Source organism: Colias philodice, chromosome 17, assembly GCF_061535455.1.
Source record: "Colias philodice isolate Cphi_HAF_F1 chromosome 17, ilColPhil1 Martin Lab GWU primary, whole genome shotgun sequence".
Taxonomy (NCBI): domain Eukaryota; kingdom Metazoa; phylum Arthropoda; class Insecta; order Lepidoptera; family Pieridae; genus Colias; species Colias philodice.
Window position 1 is genome coordinate 6773718 of NC_143102.1, and position 17936 is coordinate 6791653.

Genomic DNA, 17936 nt, shown 5'->3' on the forward strand with positions numbered 1-17936 from the left:
TACTTTTATTATTATTTTGTTTTACTTTACTTAATTTTTTTTTTCTTCTTATTTTTTAAACTTCGTACTTTGTAATGTTTATTATGTACTTGTGAGTTGTGTGTGTTGAAATAAATGATTTCTTTCTTTCTTCTTTCTTTCTTTAAATATTTTTTGATCGATTGATGTGGAAATTGTTTGAGCCAAAATCATGTTTTACTGCGTATAACTCAGAAACGGTAGGATATAGGAAAAAATGATTCAGGTACAACTTGTAGATAATTTTATGGCCTTTCAACTTTTCCTTGAAAGTTTTTCTCTAACATGTACCGTTTTTGAGATTTAAGCGAAAAATGAAAAAATGGACCCATTTTCCCCCTCCCCCCACTCCGGGGCTCCTCCTAGTGGCCCGGGGTTTTAGTATATTATTACCTAGGGACTCTTGACATGTTTCCGAAGAAACATCTTACGTTACTAACTCACGCACTCTAGAACTTTTTATTCAATGGACTAATAGATTATTTGTTTAATCAATAGTACAGGCAATATTTACTTCCAATTTGCATGTTGTACAATGACATGAAATATCTTATTATTTCCTTTGTTGATATTTCCTAAATATAGTCGAACGTTACCTACTAACAGGGTCGCTTTAGTTTTATTCGTTTTAAGAACATCAGGGGCCGTATGACCTCTTATTCCCAGTCAGATTACGCCGTGAATTGAACTGACTGGCAAATTCATATGATAACATAATTCACCATGGCTGGTTGTGATCATAATAATATTAGGTCATAATACGGCCCCAGTCCGTCTTCTTTTTCTATACATCAAATAGTACTAACTTAAATAAAACTATACGTCTATTAACTCCATAGTACTATTGCTAATCTATCGTATCAGAAACCGTGCAATTAAGTTTGCATCACAAGCTATTATTCTTTAATATCTGCAACGTCTATTATACTATGTTTAGTCGAATGTGTTACGTGGTATCTTCTTCAAAGCATTTAGTCATAACGTAGGATTCGACCTTGGTTTCGCTTTCGAAGATCGTATGAGGTCGCATGATTTGTTTGTTAAATTAATTAGCATTAAATGGGTCTCTACTCTCTGCTCTCTGTCGAGTTATCTTTCACGTTATAAAATTGTGTACCCCAGTACTGACTACTTACAACCAAGTAGTTACGACTATGTAGTTATCCATGTATGTAGTTATCCATGGTAATTACAAAGTATGATAAACACTCGAAAATGAAATACATATATACGTTTATTCAATGTTTTTGCTTCATTATTTTATAAAGCGTCCAACGGCCGCGGCGGCAGGAGATGTATGATGCCGCATTGAGTTACTACGTACTAGTACAATTTTGATAGTACAATGAGCCAGAGATGTTCCAATTTCTAACGAAAGTCTATTTTTAACGAACATGTTATTTTATTATTTATTCTACTAGTCTCTCGAGCATTTAGGAAATATTTTATATATTCAATGAGTATAATTAAATTAAAATTCAATGCCGTCTAATACAAAATTTTTACGACTTCTATTAATTTACGACTATTACTCTCACTTTTGCTAATTCTTGGAAGTTATAATTTAAAATTATTCATTATTTTAACGCCTATCAAATCGTACAAAATTCTAGCTTATGATCTGTGTTAGGTTTTTATTTATAAATTGCATAACATTTTAAGGAGAATATTATAATATTTAGTATAATAATTAGAAAATTATGCAAATTATCATATAGCAATGCCTTATGCTACAATTTCGTATTTAAAAATTTACAATTTATACACATTTCAATTTTAAATAAATTACTTGAAAATAAATATTCACGTTACATTATAGCTTACGTTAAAATAACTTTCGTTTTCAAAACACGAAGATGAGATCACTTTTACATTCGTTAACATACTAACTAGGCACCTACATAATTTGATTTGCGAATAAAGTTTGAGATGGACTTCAAATTGAGAGTTCCGTATATATTTTTATCTTGCAAATACCACATTAAAATCAATATTTCTGAAAATCTTGTCACACAATGCATGTATGTAATTTATCTACAAGTGTACCTAATATTTAAAAAATAGTCATTTGTGTTTATGAAACTAAGTTATGAATTTTTGAATCTTGGTTGTCTATATTAGTTATAGTATTCTGTCACACCCCGGACACTCCATACAAAATTATCGTTTTGACAGTCACACTGATGTGACTGCAAATGTGTGTGTTAACGCTTCATGGTTGGCACATTTGTGACTAGCGTAAAAAAAATTCGCGTTTTTCTGATGAAATAAACAGCACAATATCTAACCATTTTCTACGAAAAACGATAATCACAAATCCAAAATAATAAAATTACTTTAAGTCAATTTGATTAATGTTGTCAATCTTCGTTGCGTATCGTCCTTGCAGAAAAATGTGGCCCATTTTAATCACGATCGCGCGGGGTGAGGTAAGTTTAATTTTGGCGGGAGGCGGAGTGTCCGTTCTGTAGCGTTTAGCTACTAGGTATTATGTATTCTGTGCTTCTGTTACCAAATTGGTTTGTGCGAGCCCCTGATCGCAATAATTATTTATACAAAATAATTAAAATTTGCGTTTGTTTGAAAACAACACTTGACAACAACATTTGACTTTAGTTAGGTCTTGTCAAAGACCACTGATCTTATAAGGAGTAAACTCCTTCTATTGTGTAAAAAAAATTTTGAATGTTTATTGAACAAAAAAATATTGTAATTTGATAATTAAATTATATCTACATTTTTGCTACAAAAGTATACAAAAACTTAAACTTAACTTTTTAGAAGCCGCACTTTGGGTAAATTAAACATCAATTACGTACCTATATATTTTATCTATTACCTACAATAATCGTTTGTATATCGAGTGGGTACTGGGTATCTTTGATCTTCCGATCCAAAATAAACTTCCATAGTTTACGTGCATGCCACATGGTAATGGAATTTAGTTGCGCAATTCTCTGGGAAGGGGCCTTTGACTCGTGAAGAGAACTGTAGAACTGGTTTGAAGTTTTCGAGGCTTGTTTGTTTATCAAAAACGTTTGACCTAGTGAAATTAGGGTGATTCAACTGTCACTAATTTAACGTAGTGTCTCATACACTCAAACTATGAGAAGATTATTATTAGCCTAAAGAGGCTAAAGCCAAGTAAGCACGTTATTCTGTTTCACAAATCAATACAACGGTTCGACTTGAAGGAGTTGTCGACGGATATTTTTACTTTTAACAAGTTGTTAAAATAAACAGTCGTTTCCAAGTTAACGTCTTGTATCGATCTTTATATTCAATTCTTAAAATTATCTTTGAAAACAATCTTTCATTATTATTTTGCGGTATAATTACAAATCGATATAGTTGTTATCTATATTCCTGGGAGCGATAAATAATTTTATAGTATTCATATTATCTAGATTCTAGCCCTTTCAAATACCGACCTTTGGGTGCCTTAGCTGAACTAGTTTCTTTGTCGTGATTAAATAAATTACTATGAATGGAACAAATTTTAATGTAATTTGAGAATAATTGATTATTAATTCTGTTTTCCTTATACTTGTCTGGTCTCAACTATACAGCGATAATTAATTACTTTACTTCTAGTATGGATATAGTAAAACGGTAATTTAGGCCTCTACTCTACGTACTTTAATATTTATAACAATCCCATATACCTTACTTAATATTTTAATGTCATTTGTAAATGCAATGCAATCTACATCGTATTCTATCTTTGGAAAACCTGATTGATGGTTTTAAGTGATCTTTAATTCATGAAAATAATTAATAATTTTTGAACCCGGCATGCGAGAGAAAAGCAACACACATACACACATTTAAATTATGTTTACCAAGAGTAACATTTCATACTTTTATTTTATTATACCAATTCTTTAATAAATTTATAATTATACTTGTGAAATAGTATTCTGACAAAAACTCATTCATTTTGCTTTCGCTAAAAACGCGAGATAAAATACCTACGTAATAGTATAAAACCAGTTTGTGATCAATGATTGCATTCACATTAATATTTATATGGTAATTAAGCATTATGAGGAAACATGAAGATGAATAGACCAATTTGGCCGGAAGCTGGGTCAAAGATTGATTTTTAATATGATTTAATTAGTTTCTTTGTGGTTTGTGTCACGCATGCTTGTGTTTTTTTTCTATGACTTGGGATATAGTTTATATGAAATATCAATGAGTATAAGTAAGATATAGAAATAAAATGCTACAAGGATCTTTTGGCACTTGGATGACACTGATAGAAGAACGGTCATATTGGGTCATATGAAAAACTTCTACACAACACACATGCAAAAAATCTCATTTGTTTTTTTTTTTTTTGGAAACTAGTCAAACTACTACTATTATGAATTCGTCTTTAGGAGAATTAGGAGAGAAAACAATTTCAGTATAATACATTTTTAAATTATTAAAATATAGGTTTTTTGTCACGATAAGCGAATTAATTAAGATCTTAAAAAATAAAAAATAATAAGTACTTATGAAACAAATTTAATAAATAAAAAGTCGGAATAAAATATAAGCCCCATTAACCAAACAGGATACGAAAAATTCACGATACCTTAAAAGGAAATATATTGTATTACTCAATTATAAGAAACGCGTCTGTTTTTTACTTTCGCTTATTTGTTCATCCTTTCTGGTGATTCGCCAAACGTTGCATAACCCGCTATCAATGTAAACCAATAAAAAAAGCATTTAAATCACTTTAGTATTCTAGTTCTTGTATAAAATACAGTATTTTCTCAACAAAATCTGAATGATTTCGTAACCTCTGACACGAATGTGACGCGCCCAGCTCTGTTGAAATTGTTGCTTGACACATTATGGTTACTCATTGACTAGATATTCTTTGTATCTAATCTTCATCAAATGGCAACTTATGGTAATAAAAGTTTTTTTAACTTCTTTTTTTTTTAATAATGAGGTTGTGTTGACAGTGATCGCGTAAACAAAATAGCTCTTGACATTTCTAAACTGTGGTAAGCACTAAACGTAAAGTATCAAGACCGTTTACTCAACCAATTTTAAATTATCCTTCCCAGCGAATAACCTACACATTTTGTACATAATATAATCTGCGCTATAATTAAACAATATATCAATAAATGAAATTGCTTTAATGTATTACTTGTGATTTTTCAGATGGTATACAGCCATCGGTGACGCCGCTCCAAGGGCCAATACTGCTAAGAAATGGTACCGTCCCAGTGGTACCCCTCACCTCATACCCCACGGTCAACAATGGTTCCTTTTATCAAATACCTGTAAGTAAACATACTTTTATGTTTGTGTATTCCTTTAAAATTTTATTCATGGTTTCAATATGGATAGATACGGTTTCATTTATAATCGACTATCTTTTACTACAAAAATACACATGACTTGAGTTGCATGCTAGCTCGTTTGCTGGGAAAAGCTCTTGTAATGCAGCTAAATCTCAATTTAACATTAATAATATGGTTTCAAGCATTTCAAAGTATCAGAAAAAATATAAGAACATGCGATTGCACTCACCGAAGGCACTCACCCTTACCTACAATCTACTTACATAATTTATTTTCAGTAACCGTTTTGACATTTCAAAACAAAATGCTTTATTATTTTAAGCTTGTAGCACTTTACCTGAAGTGTTTGATAGTCGGATTATATATGAGTACCAAATCTGCTATAAAATTGTGTAGAATCACAATTAAACAGTTATCCTACCATAAAGTTGCAGATAACACAAAAGCTTAACAATATATTATCAATATATTTGGAAATGCAGTCGTAAAATTTAAATGCGTAAACTCATGTGGGTATTTACGAGCAATAACCTAAGTAGTACAAACTAATTAAGTGTTGCCACAGTTTGCTTAAAGTAGTGTAATTCGCACATTGTCCATCACGTAAACCTATAGTTAAAGGTAGGTCAACCAAACAACATAGTGTTTGCACAAAGACAAAACAAATGCCTTTGAGTAAAACGTACCTACATAAGCGACAATGTTTCCTAATATTGAAATCTTCATTATCACTAAAGACAATGTTTATTTTCTTTACAATTGGGCAATTTCAATGAGTGAAAGTTGTTATTGTTTTAGTTAAGGCTATTTCGCGTTTTAGATAAACTATAGGCCGTTTTAAAAATATAAAGCATTAAAATTTTCATTTTACATTCAACGTTTTAGGTAATTACGAATTAGAAAATAAATGTTAGCATAAGTTTCTCTATCATTCTGATTGTAAATACCATAAAATATATCTGTCGAGCTTTTTCGAGGTTAGGAAGCTTTTATTGCACGCCTCATAAGCGAAGCGTTGAGGTGGGTACTACTGTCACTTCGCGCAAAATATCTGATTTTTCAAACTTAAAATGTCTTTATGTATCATACATTGCACTTGTAAGATAATACATACACACACATATTAAGAAAAAACACTATTTTTAACATTCATGATATTTTTGATGTCATTTTTGTTATTTAAACTAGTTAAAAAACAGTTTAAAAAAGTTCTGTCTTGGACGTCCGTGTGTCTGTATGTGCGGAGGATTTTCTTGTTAACACGATAGTCACCGAAATACTTTACTAATCGAGTCTTTTTTTTTCTCTTACGCTTGAGTATGCTCAGGAATAGAACCCTTTCATTTTTCAGGGTCTGATTCGATGTGGTTTAATTGTTATTAAATAAACAAAAATAATAATTAATAAATAATTATTAAAAAAAAATTATGAGGCGTGCACTTTTGGATTTTCCAAACTTTTTTGTTATGCGACGCCTTTCTTTTACAATTTTTATATCTAGGTACCTACTACATTTACCAATTTCTCGTATATATACAATGAACTGCAATATTTTTTTTTTAATTAAAAGTTTTATTATTGTAGATAATAAATGTCAGAAAATTGTAACTAAGTGTCCTGTCTTATTACTCATAATTATGTACTTGTCTTTTCTCAATTAATTGTTTTAATGACTTAATTGATTTACTCTAAATACATGTATAAAAGGGTAATTTATGCATAGTTTTAGATTCTCTCACCTTGTTCATTTACATAAGTGAAGCATGTAATGAGTACGAATTATTTGTTGACCTATTTTAAACTAGCTTAAGAGCAAATACCAATTCTATTAGTAATATGCAATTTAGATTCAAATGATTACATTTATGGGAACCTTGAAAGGTAATAGAACTTAAATTTAATCGTTAAAATTACGATGTCAAATTGAAAGTTTCATGTTAAATGAATTTTTAAACTTAGTACCAAAATAATACGTAACTAACCACTTATTATTTATAAAAGTAGTGTAGATACTAGGTTGGGTCAACTTTTTTATATCACTTTTTTGTGATTGGAAAACATTGGGCATTTCGTATCTTTCCACAATTTTTACAAGTACCTGTACAAAAGTATGTAAGTACCCAATGTGCCCAATAATACACATATAAATGTGTTTATGATTAAAATTATTGGGGGGGCAAGTATCTCGCCTCGCAGCGGTGTGAAAAAAAAACTCCGGCTGAGTGAAGAAAAAAAAGTGATTAAAATTATTAATTATATTTGTCCTCTGAATACATAAATTTTATCAAACAGATACGACTCATTAAAAGTCATCAATCAATGTAACGACATTAAAATTCTAATCATTTTGTTTAACAACATTTTATCTGCAGTCCTTGGTCTCAAAGGTACTGACATATCAATTAACTCTTATATGGAATTAATAAGATCTAAGACATAAGCTTAGAGAGCTTATTATATATCATTACAAATGCAAGCGTTTCTACGATAAACGGTTGAAGAATCGAAAGAAATGCTGACCTATTCAAGAAGTCCATCACCATAGAATGATTCATTTTTAATTTTATAATACAATACGATATTGCAAGGAAGAAACCACCAGTTGCAAATAATCATAGGCATAGTCAGTTAGATTTTAAAAATTAAAAAGTATGACTGAATATTGTGCAACTCATAACTACTACCACAGACTAATAATAATATACTACGTATACAACTACTACCTATGAAACAAAAGGAAAAAGCGAATGTAGAACAGCCCTGAAGATTCATTGTCATGAAATCATTTGAGTCACACTTGCTTTTCTTACTTTAACCTTCAAGCGTACCTAATTTCAAAATGCTAGGTTAACGGGAAGTAATGTAGTCTAATAGAAGGTCTAGTCTGAGTCAGTATGAATTGAAAGTTTACATACCGACCCTATGTATGAAATATCGTTTAAAACCTTGTTTATTAACTTCTTAAATAAAAGATAAATCGTTCAGGTATAAAGTAAACAATTGAATCTCGAATCCTGGTTTAGACTTCCCAGAAGGTACCTACTTAGTTTGTACAAAAGTTTATATTTCTGATAATATCGACCCCATACCTAATTTTTAGTCGTGCATTTTCTATGGCATTGTTAATTCATCTTAAAGCATTAGTTTTCCCCACCTTTATCCTGCCAAACATTACAAACCTATTGTATCTAACGTTATAGTATTAATTCATTCAATTTAGTAGGTTGTAATGCTTATCAATACATCTGTCTCTTTCGAATCACAGTACCGATGACTAAGTTTTGTGAATGAAAGGTGGGTGTTTAAGGAAAACAAGAGCAAAAGCTCATACCGGTCCGCCATTACTTAGCATAGACCGGCTGCTTATTAGAATTGCGACGGCGTCTGACCGCAGGAAACCGAGCTGTTTAGTCACTAGCGTGGGTTTGCTGATAAAGTATACGTGAGACCTTTTATGAACAAAAATGGAAATGGATTAAGGCATTCATAGCAATGCATTAAGATTAAACATATTTTATACTGCGAGCGATTGGACGTGTGACAGCTCGACGATGTGATGGACGTTTTGAAAAGTACCCTCAATGATTGAAAGTTAATATTTTTCATACACTGAATCTAATTTCCAAGATGAGTAAGAGGGGTTGTGGGAAGAATAAAAAGTTCTGATTAACAAAGAAAATTGACATCACCAATCCACCTCCATCGAACATTATTGTATAATGGTATCCTTGATGGTTTTGTCCTCATGAAAAATGCGAAAGTTTATTATGAGCCTCCAGTTAACATTAATTTATCTTTGTTTAAACTTTTAAGTCTGAGAGAAACCTATAAACAAGAATAGTATCCATATTGTTAAAAAAATGCAACGCTAATAAATCCTAAAATAAATATTTTTATGTTTAAAAGTTAAATTAATTTAACAATAAATTATACCACAGCGAAACATACGAACATCTAAGGCCAATGTTTATGTTTTTATCATGTCGATTGTTAACTATTAGCCATGAAGCATGAATTAATAACATTGATGAATATAATATAGTCTATTCAATGTTCAAAACACAATATTCAACCTTGATGTTGCCGATATTTAGGTGTCTCTTGGATTCAAAATACAAAGTTTTGCATGAACGCGACATGCATTTTAAAACTTAAACCGTGTCCAAGCAAATTATGGCTACTGTTCACATTCTCTACGTGTGTTAGCAATTATTAATTTAAATCACTCCTACGTTTATTGTATTAACTAGATTTTTTACGTCTTTTAAATCGTGAAGGTTGCCAGATGCAAGAAATTACGATCACTCGTTCAAATGTTCTAGTAAAAAAAAGGAAACCGAATTAAATCTTAAAGTATAAAAACAAATCAGTGTTTTAATTTAAGACCCCGTGACAAATTCAACAATGAACAGCTATCATGGGTCATTGCCTGATCTTAACGAAAAACTCCTGTCTATTTTAGAATAAGTAATCGATCGACGAGCGATTATTGCAAATCGGAATTCCCGTTTGTGTTTATATTTTTGTTTATGTTGAAGGTTTTCAAATTTTGGGTTTCTGAAGCCTTACGTATCTTTAAAAGATATTCCGTATTTACACATTATAAAACTAACACACTGCGAAGTAAAATTGTAGATGATAAACTCACCAGAAAATTTGAAAGTACAGCATATTTTGAGAACTCTATTCTGCATATTTTGAACTATAAATCGAGGATTGCCATTTTGGGGAATTTTACAGTTATAAATAAAAATATCTTAATCATAGATAATATCTATCTGATTTATTGATAAGACGTATGTTATGCGATCTCGGCGCCATAAGACTACAATATCGTTTTTTATCACAATATGTATATAATATGTAAATTTATTTTATAGCTTGCAAGGTTATTGACACAGTTGCGTCCATTTATAGGGAATTGGTTTTAAATTGCAAAATGAGAAGCGTTGCTAAATTAATGATGTGATCTAGTTTAAGACATTATTTCGTAATTAATTGAATCATAAATCTTGATAACAGGCACCACAGACTATTAAAAAAATTCGCAGATGACATTTCTGTTTTAAATTCTATCTGTGTTGGATATTGCGACTGCTGTTTGAATTTCAATTTGCGCTAAGAGTTGTTATATTTCTAGGTAGGTTCAATATTTATTTAGCATAAACATTTGTATTCATTGTTCATACTTAGTGCCAGTTCAACTATAAACTTTATGACACTAGTTAGCTAGGCCGCTATGTTTTTTCTTTGTTGTTTTGGATTTTAATAGAAAAATATAAATATCGTTTCATTTATTCCACGAATATAATATATTTTACAGTACTCTTAATCGTGTTAAGTTTTAAGTGTACCGATAGCCAGAATAACTAAATAGTTTAGCATTCATTAAACTCTGATTATAATCATCAAAAAATTAATAAAAAATATAATTTTACAATTTCAGTCTCGTATAATTTTCAAATAAAATGCAAATAATGAATTTGCATGATTAAAATTTTACATACAAGTGTGTATTTCAAAAATCGTTTTTGTATAAACGGCCTTAGTTACAATGATGGCCTATGTTACACCGGACGTACAGAGTATACAAGTCACTGTGTTCTAAGCGTAGAAAAACTGATAAAAACTTAGTTTTTCGCCATTCTCACAAGTTTAAAGTTAAATCAGATAATTAGCTTGCCTTACAAGCGAGAGACGTGTTAATTAAAAATTTAATCCGGTAGTTAAAACCAGTAGCGGCGGATAACATGAATTTTAATATTTATGTGAGTTTAATTTTTAATATTATTGTAGATAATATTATGTTTTGTTCTCTTTCATGGTTTTAGCGGCTTAAGATGTATGTGATAGAGGTTTCTGGAGTCAAGTCAGCAATTAATAAAATAAAATCTCATATAAAAACTGTTTTTAGGACCAACGAGTGTTAGAAGCGTTTTATGTGTACAAACATAAAATCTTTATTTTACTAGATCGCTAATATTTTATAAGTATTTTCTTTTATAAGAACAAAATTCTGTGTTCATATTATATTAATACTGTAGATAATCTTATATATAAAAATGAATCGCAAAATGTGTTGGTAAGCGCATAACTCGAGAACGGCTGAACCGATTTCGATAATTCTTTTTTTATTATATTCCTTGAAGTACGAGGATGGTTTTTATGTAGAGAAAACGTAAATATGTACCACGGGCGAAGCCGGGGCGGACCGCTAGTATCAAATATATTTATAGTGCTCGTGTAACTTTAAGAAAACTAATCCTTCAAAATATCTTTTCAGATCTTATGGACTGCTCTGTCACTGGCGCTCGGCTACGAAATCCAAGGTCAAATCATCAGAGGAGTGCCATGCGTGAAGCGAAACTTTCAACTTTATTGTCCGACGGCTGGCAACACTTATCCTTTGTAAGTGCTTTATTTTACTCAACAGATTATTATAATATTTATTGAAATAGGAAAGGGGATTGTAAAAAGCGAACTAAACCGCGGTTAGTAATAATTTTTAAATATTAAAAACAAAGTTTACATTATATAGCCTATCCTTTGGATATAAACTTAAGACTATCCTTATATTTGAAATAAAAATAATATTTGAAAAAATCCGTTCTTGAGTTTTTTTTCGCCTTCGCCCCGATATGATAAGGCGAAAGAGACGGTTCCAAATCCCGCCTCGTGGTCGATTTTTTATCTTAAAAAAAAATCCCATAAAATTTCAATAAAACTAATCAAATAACCATTCTTTATCGATTTTTTTTAATAATATATATAGATATATTTTTTTTTAATTCCAGAGACAAAATCGAAACCTTCATCGACGAGAACAAAGCTTTAATCAAACGTATGTATGGGTCGTTCACTATGCCTGGCGGGAGCAGGGTGCGAAGGGCTCCAGGGGTACCAGACATGCATGCTGGTATGGACTCGCATTCTGGAGATTCGTACTTCAGGCACGTGCGGCAGGCGAAACCACCCCTGCCTGACGCACAGTCGGTTAATAGTACTGGCAGGTTAGTTGAGAAAGAATCCTCTTTTTACACAAATTACATGCATGCTGGTATGGACTCGCATTCGGGAGATTCGTACTTCAGGCACGTGCGGCAGTCGAAACCGCCCCTGCCAGACGCACAGTCGGTTAATAGTATTGGCAGGTAATTTGAGTATTCAAAGAATCCTGTTTTTACACAATTGAAAAAAATATTAGATGAATAACTTGAGGGGTTGTAGGATACCTAATTGAGGATAGATTTCGAAGAAAAAAGTTTATTGGATATTTGCGAATTGAACCACCTTATATAGAAGTTACAATACATTATAAAGAAAATCAAATTTTCACTGAAATGGTAAAGTTTGATAGCCTCAATCATATTTAAAGGTTAGCAGCTGCAATCGTCTTAATATATTGTAACTCATCGAAAATCCTATTTTATTTGCCTTTCAAAAGCGACATGGTTTGCGTATTATAATTATTACGGAGTTTACATTTTAATTCTTATATCTAAAATTTCAGAATAGACGCCTGCGAAAGTAAAACCGAAATTATGACACCGTATTGGGCGCTAAATTCTGGCCGGAAGTTACGTGCAATAGTCAACACTATGCATTTTGAACAAGCGATACATCAAGAAGTGTGCAGGTAACTCTTCTATTAAAATTCTAATAAGCGATTAGTAAAGTACGTAAGTATATTATTAATTCTAAATACTCTCAATTAAATTATTATTTTGCAGTAGGTAGGTATTACTGAATATTTCTAAAGTAAAATCAATCTTTAAATATGACTGAATTAAGAAATCTATTGGTAACATTTTCAATTTAAATAAAATTCAAATTAAAATTCGTAAAATAAAATATAAAAAAAACGTAGCATAAAAGGATCGGAATATAACATAGTGTAACTTGTTATATTCTACATTTATTATACATTTGGGATAATAAACAGGTAGACATTATCCACCTATCGCAATCAACTTGTCAGCTTAGAAACCACGACTTATTTAATTTGCATGCGACATAATAAGAGTGCTAACATATTTTATTATCTGTTTCATTTCGGAATATTATTAATCCGTGATTATTTTTTTCAGCAAACAATCAACATCTAGATGTTCCGGCGACTGCGGTTGTGAACAGAAGTACAAATGGCATCGCCTCCTCGCTTACGACCCCAGTGACGACTGCGCGGGAATTTTCATGGATTGGTTCTTATTCCCTTCCTGTTGTGTGTGCCGTTGTAAGCCTTAAACTATATGACCATAGACAAGTTATGGACTACCCTGTAACGGTGTGAAGATACTCTGTAGGAGACGTGAAATTTAATTAATATAAATTCCAATTATGTATTTAATACGAAACAGAATGAAAGTCAGCCAGTTTTATTGACAACTTGTCCAACTTTTGTCCAAGTGCTAATTTTATAATATGAATTGTATGCTTTTAAAGAGTAATGATTGGAAGTTAAATACGAGAGATTACAAAAGTTAAAATCTTTTAACGATTTTTTCACTCTATTAGTTGAACGACCGTAACTTGTGATTTTGTAACAACTCGCATTTAGGAGTTCCACATTTGCATACCGTTTAACTTATTCATTGCAACATATTTCTCAGGGTAAATTACGTAAGTTGAACGCTTTATTACTGATGATTTCCGGTGCCTAAAGTTTAGTTAGTATTTTTAAAACTACTTCCAAAACAAGCACCTTATTAAACTTGGTCAAGGCGATAATTGAATATTTGAATTCAATAAAATGTTATAATTACACATTGATATGACATGTATAAATATCTACATTATTAACAACATATTTTGACCTCTATATTTGTTTGTAATTTATACTGTATTTTGTGGATTTTCGCTGCTTTTTTACTCTGTGACAAAATCAGCATCTCATAAAAATTATTTAATTTTAGTCAAATGGTTTTTTAAGTTCCAATTGTATCTCATAATATGTTTATTGTACCTTTGTAGTTGTTATGTGTATGAGTATTATTTTTCTTATGAACATCATTTTTATCTTTGTGATTTTCGAGAATCTCTCTGATCTTATGACTTGTATACCTACTCCTAGTGTTCATTAGATTAAATATTCTTGTAATAATTATTGTTAAATGGCTACCTTACTTTAATTGTGTTATCTTATGTTACATTAGCATCATAGCTATATCGTTTAATAATTATTATTGTTCATCTTTTAAGCTTATTATATAAAATTATTTTTATTTTAATTGCTTTATTTCTGTATGACCTATAAAAGTTTCAAAGGAACCTCTATTTTTGTCTTCACACAATATACTACAATAATTGTTTATAAATTTTTAAATAAATAATGCAGACATGTTTTTGTTTTCGAATTTTACCCTTTTATCAAGAATTAACCTTTTTTACATTTTTCCATTTTAACACGTTTCACCTGTAAGTATGACGTATGAATGTAACCGAGTCTTAAAAAATGGGCATATTTAATTCGAGCTTTGTACCTACGTGTAACAAGGATCGGTGACAATAGAATTTTTTCTGATGATATCGCCATCGCTTCGATTATAGGATCGCCATAAATAACTAAGTTTCACTTACAAATGTGTGCTCTCTATCATTATCAAGTTAGACAATATTATAAAAGTGGATATAGCATCACTCACTCATTATCCTCTCGATTTTTTTTTTCCTTGTACCATTCTTGTACACCTGGAATAATAAAATACGTCACATCATGAAGTTCTGCTTTTAGTCATTCATATTTAAGATTAGATAATCTAAGAATTCATAGTTAGTAGTTACCTACCGTAGTTACCAATGTCTGGAAAAAAATAGAAAAGCCATAGAAAATAGACTCTCATTATTTATAAAAAAAGAATAACTCCTTTTAAAGAGCTTTCCAATAATAGCATTTTTAGTTGAGATAACAATAACAAACATATTTTAATTTTGATCACAACAAACAATTGATTTATTAGTGAAAGTAATGTGATTTACTTGCATATTTTCATACCTAGTCAAAAATCCATACTTTAATAAAACGTAATATAACTACCTAAATTTAATTAATTTTCAATTTTTATAATCGCACAACATTTCTGCAAATGTTTTTTTATATGTATGTCTTGAAAATGAAATATATTATTATGCTGAAGAATATATTTGTAACCGTGATTTTTTTTTTGTACCCACATTGTTACAGAGAAGATTATAAAGTACCACGATAATTGGTAATCCACAGAACAAGTAGGTAATAATAAAGTAGTAGTATCTTCCAAAAGAACGCGACTATACACAGGTCACTTTATGTCAATGTCACTGCTATTGAGTTATTGACTGTCAATTGTCAAAGTATCCTGTCAATGCCAGTTGCCAATACAATTTACAAATTACGTTTTGGAAATAACACTGAAAAAAAGAGATAATTACTTCTTGACGGATCTCCTGCTCAGGTGGATAAGTATAGAAAAATGTTTCGACATTCATTACGATTCGTTCGAACAGGCCATCAATGCAGCCGAATATGTCTAGCCGCTGTAACCAGGTATAATTTCTTCTATCCAGCATATCCTGTAAAATATTATCTAAAACCATTAACAAGCCGGTCTTTTAGGTATCGTGATGTAAGGGCCTTTAGTGGCTTTGGACTTAAAAATACTGAAATGAAATTGAATGATCGGAAACCGTTGTTGAATAGTTGCAACTGTCGGTCGATGTTTATCCAGACTCAAGAAACACCTAACCCGAATAGTTTGAAGTTTCTGCCTGGTACTCAAGTGTTAGAACCGGGGACGACACTAGATTTTCCAAACATTGGTGCAGCTGCTTGCAGCCCTCTAGGTAAGTCATTAACATTATTCACAAAAATTGAGATGTTTTAAAAGAATAGTTTTAAGAATATGCAAACAAAATTTCATAGTTTGACCAAATCAAAATATATTACTATTTATTAGTCTATTAAGAAATTGGTTTATGTATCTTTTACTTTTAAATACACCATTGTGAAATGATGTAATAAAACAATGTAAAAGTTTTTCTAGTAAATAAATGCAATACTTAATTACTAAATTAAACAAGTCAAATGACATGTTAAAAATATTATAATTAAATTGCAAATACCTACTACATATTTGTTATTTATCTAACTATTAACTGTCATTGTTTGTTTATAGCAAAAATGATCTTCCGTATTGATGGCGTAAAAGGTGTATTCTTTGGGTCTGATTTTATAACCGTCACTAAACAAGATGATGATGTTGAATGGAAAGTTCTAAAGCCAGATATTTTTGCAACTATTATGGACTTCTTTGCAAGTGGCTTGCCTATAGTTACAGATGCAAAGCCCTCAGGAGATACACGTAAGAATTTATGTCTTTATAATAATGATTTACCCTTTTTGGTTCAATCTAACTGTATAAAAATATATAGTCTTATTAGGCATATAATTTGACAAATTTTGCTTTGAAGTTGTCTCTATATTTATATTGATACTCAAGTAATTCAAACTTCCAGAAATTTTATGCTCAGAAAAATAAATAAATGTGGAAGTGCTTTCAAAGTACTTCCACATAAAGTTAAACTTCTTTCATCTAACATTTATTTTTCTTTTACAGAAATCAATGAAGATGACGATGAAGTGGTTCAAATGATTAAGGAATTGCTTGATACAAGAATTAGACCAACAGTGCAAGAAGATGGTGGGGATGTATTATTTGTTGACTTCAAAGATGGAGTGCTTAGACTTAAAATGCAGGGGTCATGTTCCTCTTGTCCAAGTTCAATAGTCACCTTAAAAAATGGAGTGAGTAGCTAAGAAATATAAAATAGAAGTTGGCTTGACATTGTACAAAGAAAAATTACATCAATTATTTAGTTTAATAATTGATTATTAAATTTACATAGGTTAGGATGTTTGTTGGCTGTGTAGATTGAAAAAAAAGCTAGTCAGCCAGTCTAAACATATGTCTTACAATCTGCTATAATCTGTACATGGTAAAAACACATTTACCTATAACCATCTGTTGAACTATATCTTTGTAATTAATTTGCATGCAAATGCTATTTGCAAACACACAAAATAAGATACCTAACAATCTAAAAATTCATTGTTGCAAATAACCATTTATTCTGATATTGTTTTAATGTTTAATAAATTTACATACTATACATAAACCATCATTTGCAGGTACAAAATATGATGCAATTCTATATTCCCGAAGTATTGGCAGTTGAACAAATAGATGATGAGGGTGAAAAATTAAGCGAGAAGATCTTTAAAGAGTTTGAACAAATCAAGAAGAAGGAAAAGCAAGAATCTGAATAATAACGAGATATTAGAAGTAGTAAAAAAAAAATTCTTACGCAATTATGTTGTAAATAGTGTATATTAATAAATATTGCCTGTATTATACAGTACATGTTATTTAACATCGGAACATTCTTTCATCTGTAGCAATTTTTTTAAATTCCATTAATTGTAGGAGTAACACACCCTCATTATTACGCTTTTTTATTTCCAAGTGATGCATATTAAATTTATGCTTTGAGTTGTTCTGCTATCCCAGTCCCTGAAAATAATTAACAAAAAGATACCTTCCTCCTGAGAGCGTTTTCACATTATCCGATCCA

General features: G+C 30.7%; 2 protein-coding genes across 3 annotated transcripts in view; both read left to right on the plus strand.

Annotated features, from left to right (window-relative positions):
- Positions 1–14683, plus strand: part of spz3 (Spaetzle domain-containing protein 3) — a 32865-nt gene extending 18182 nt beyond the window's left edge. The window contains exons 3-7 of the mRNA XM_089705592.1: positions 5188–5309; positions 11614–11738; positions 12125–12340; positions 12841–12966; positions 13418–14683. Coding sequence (XP_089561718.1) covers positions 5188–5309; positions 11614–11738; positions 12125–12340; positions 12841–12966; positions 13418–13574 — 746 coding nt within the window. The 3' untranslated portion in view covers positions 13575–14683. The remainder of the gene's footprint in view (positions 1–5187; positions 5310–11613; positions 11739–12124; positions 12341–12840; positions 12967–13417) is intronic.
- Positions 14684–15663: 980 nt separating this feature from the next.
- Positions 15664–17735, plus strand: LOC149481148 (NFU1 iron-sulfur cluster scaffold homolog, mitochondrial-like). Of its 2 annotated transcripts, none has more exons than XM_089705642.1 (5): positions 15664–15852; positions 15910–16148; positions 16481–16666; positions 16922–17109; positions 17494–17735. In XM_089705642.1, exons 1-5 carry the CDS (start codon positions 15779–15781, stop codon positions 17629–17631), a joined length of 825 nt encoding a protein of 274 aa, XP_089561768.1. In that variant the 5' UTR covers positions 15664–15778; the 3' UTR covers positions 17632–17735. The 2 variants fall into 2 exon arrangements, with proteins under 2 accessions (XP_089561768.1, XP_089561769.1); XM_089705643.1 differs by having other exon boundaries at positions 15922–16148.
- The last annotated feature ends 201 nt before the right edge of the window (positions 17736–17936 follow it).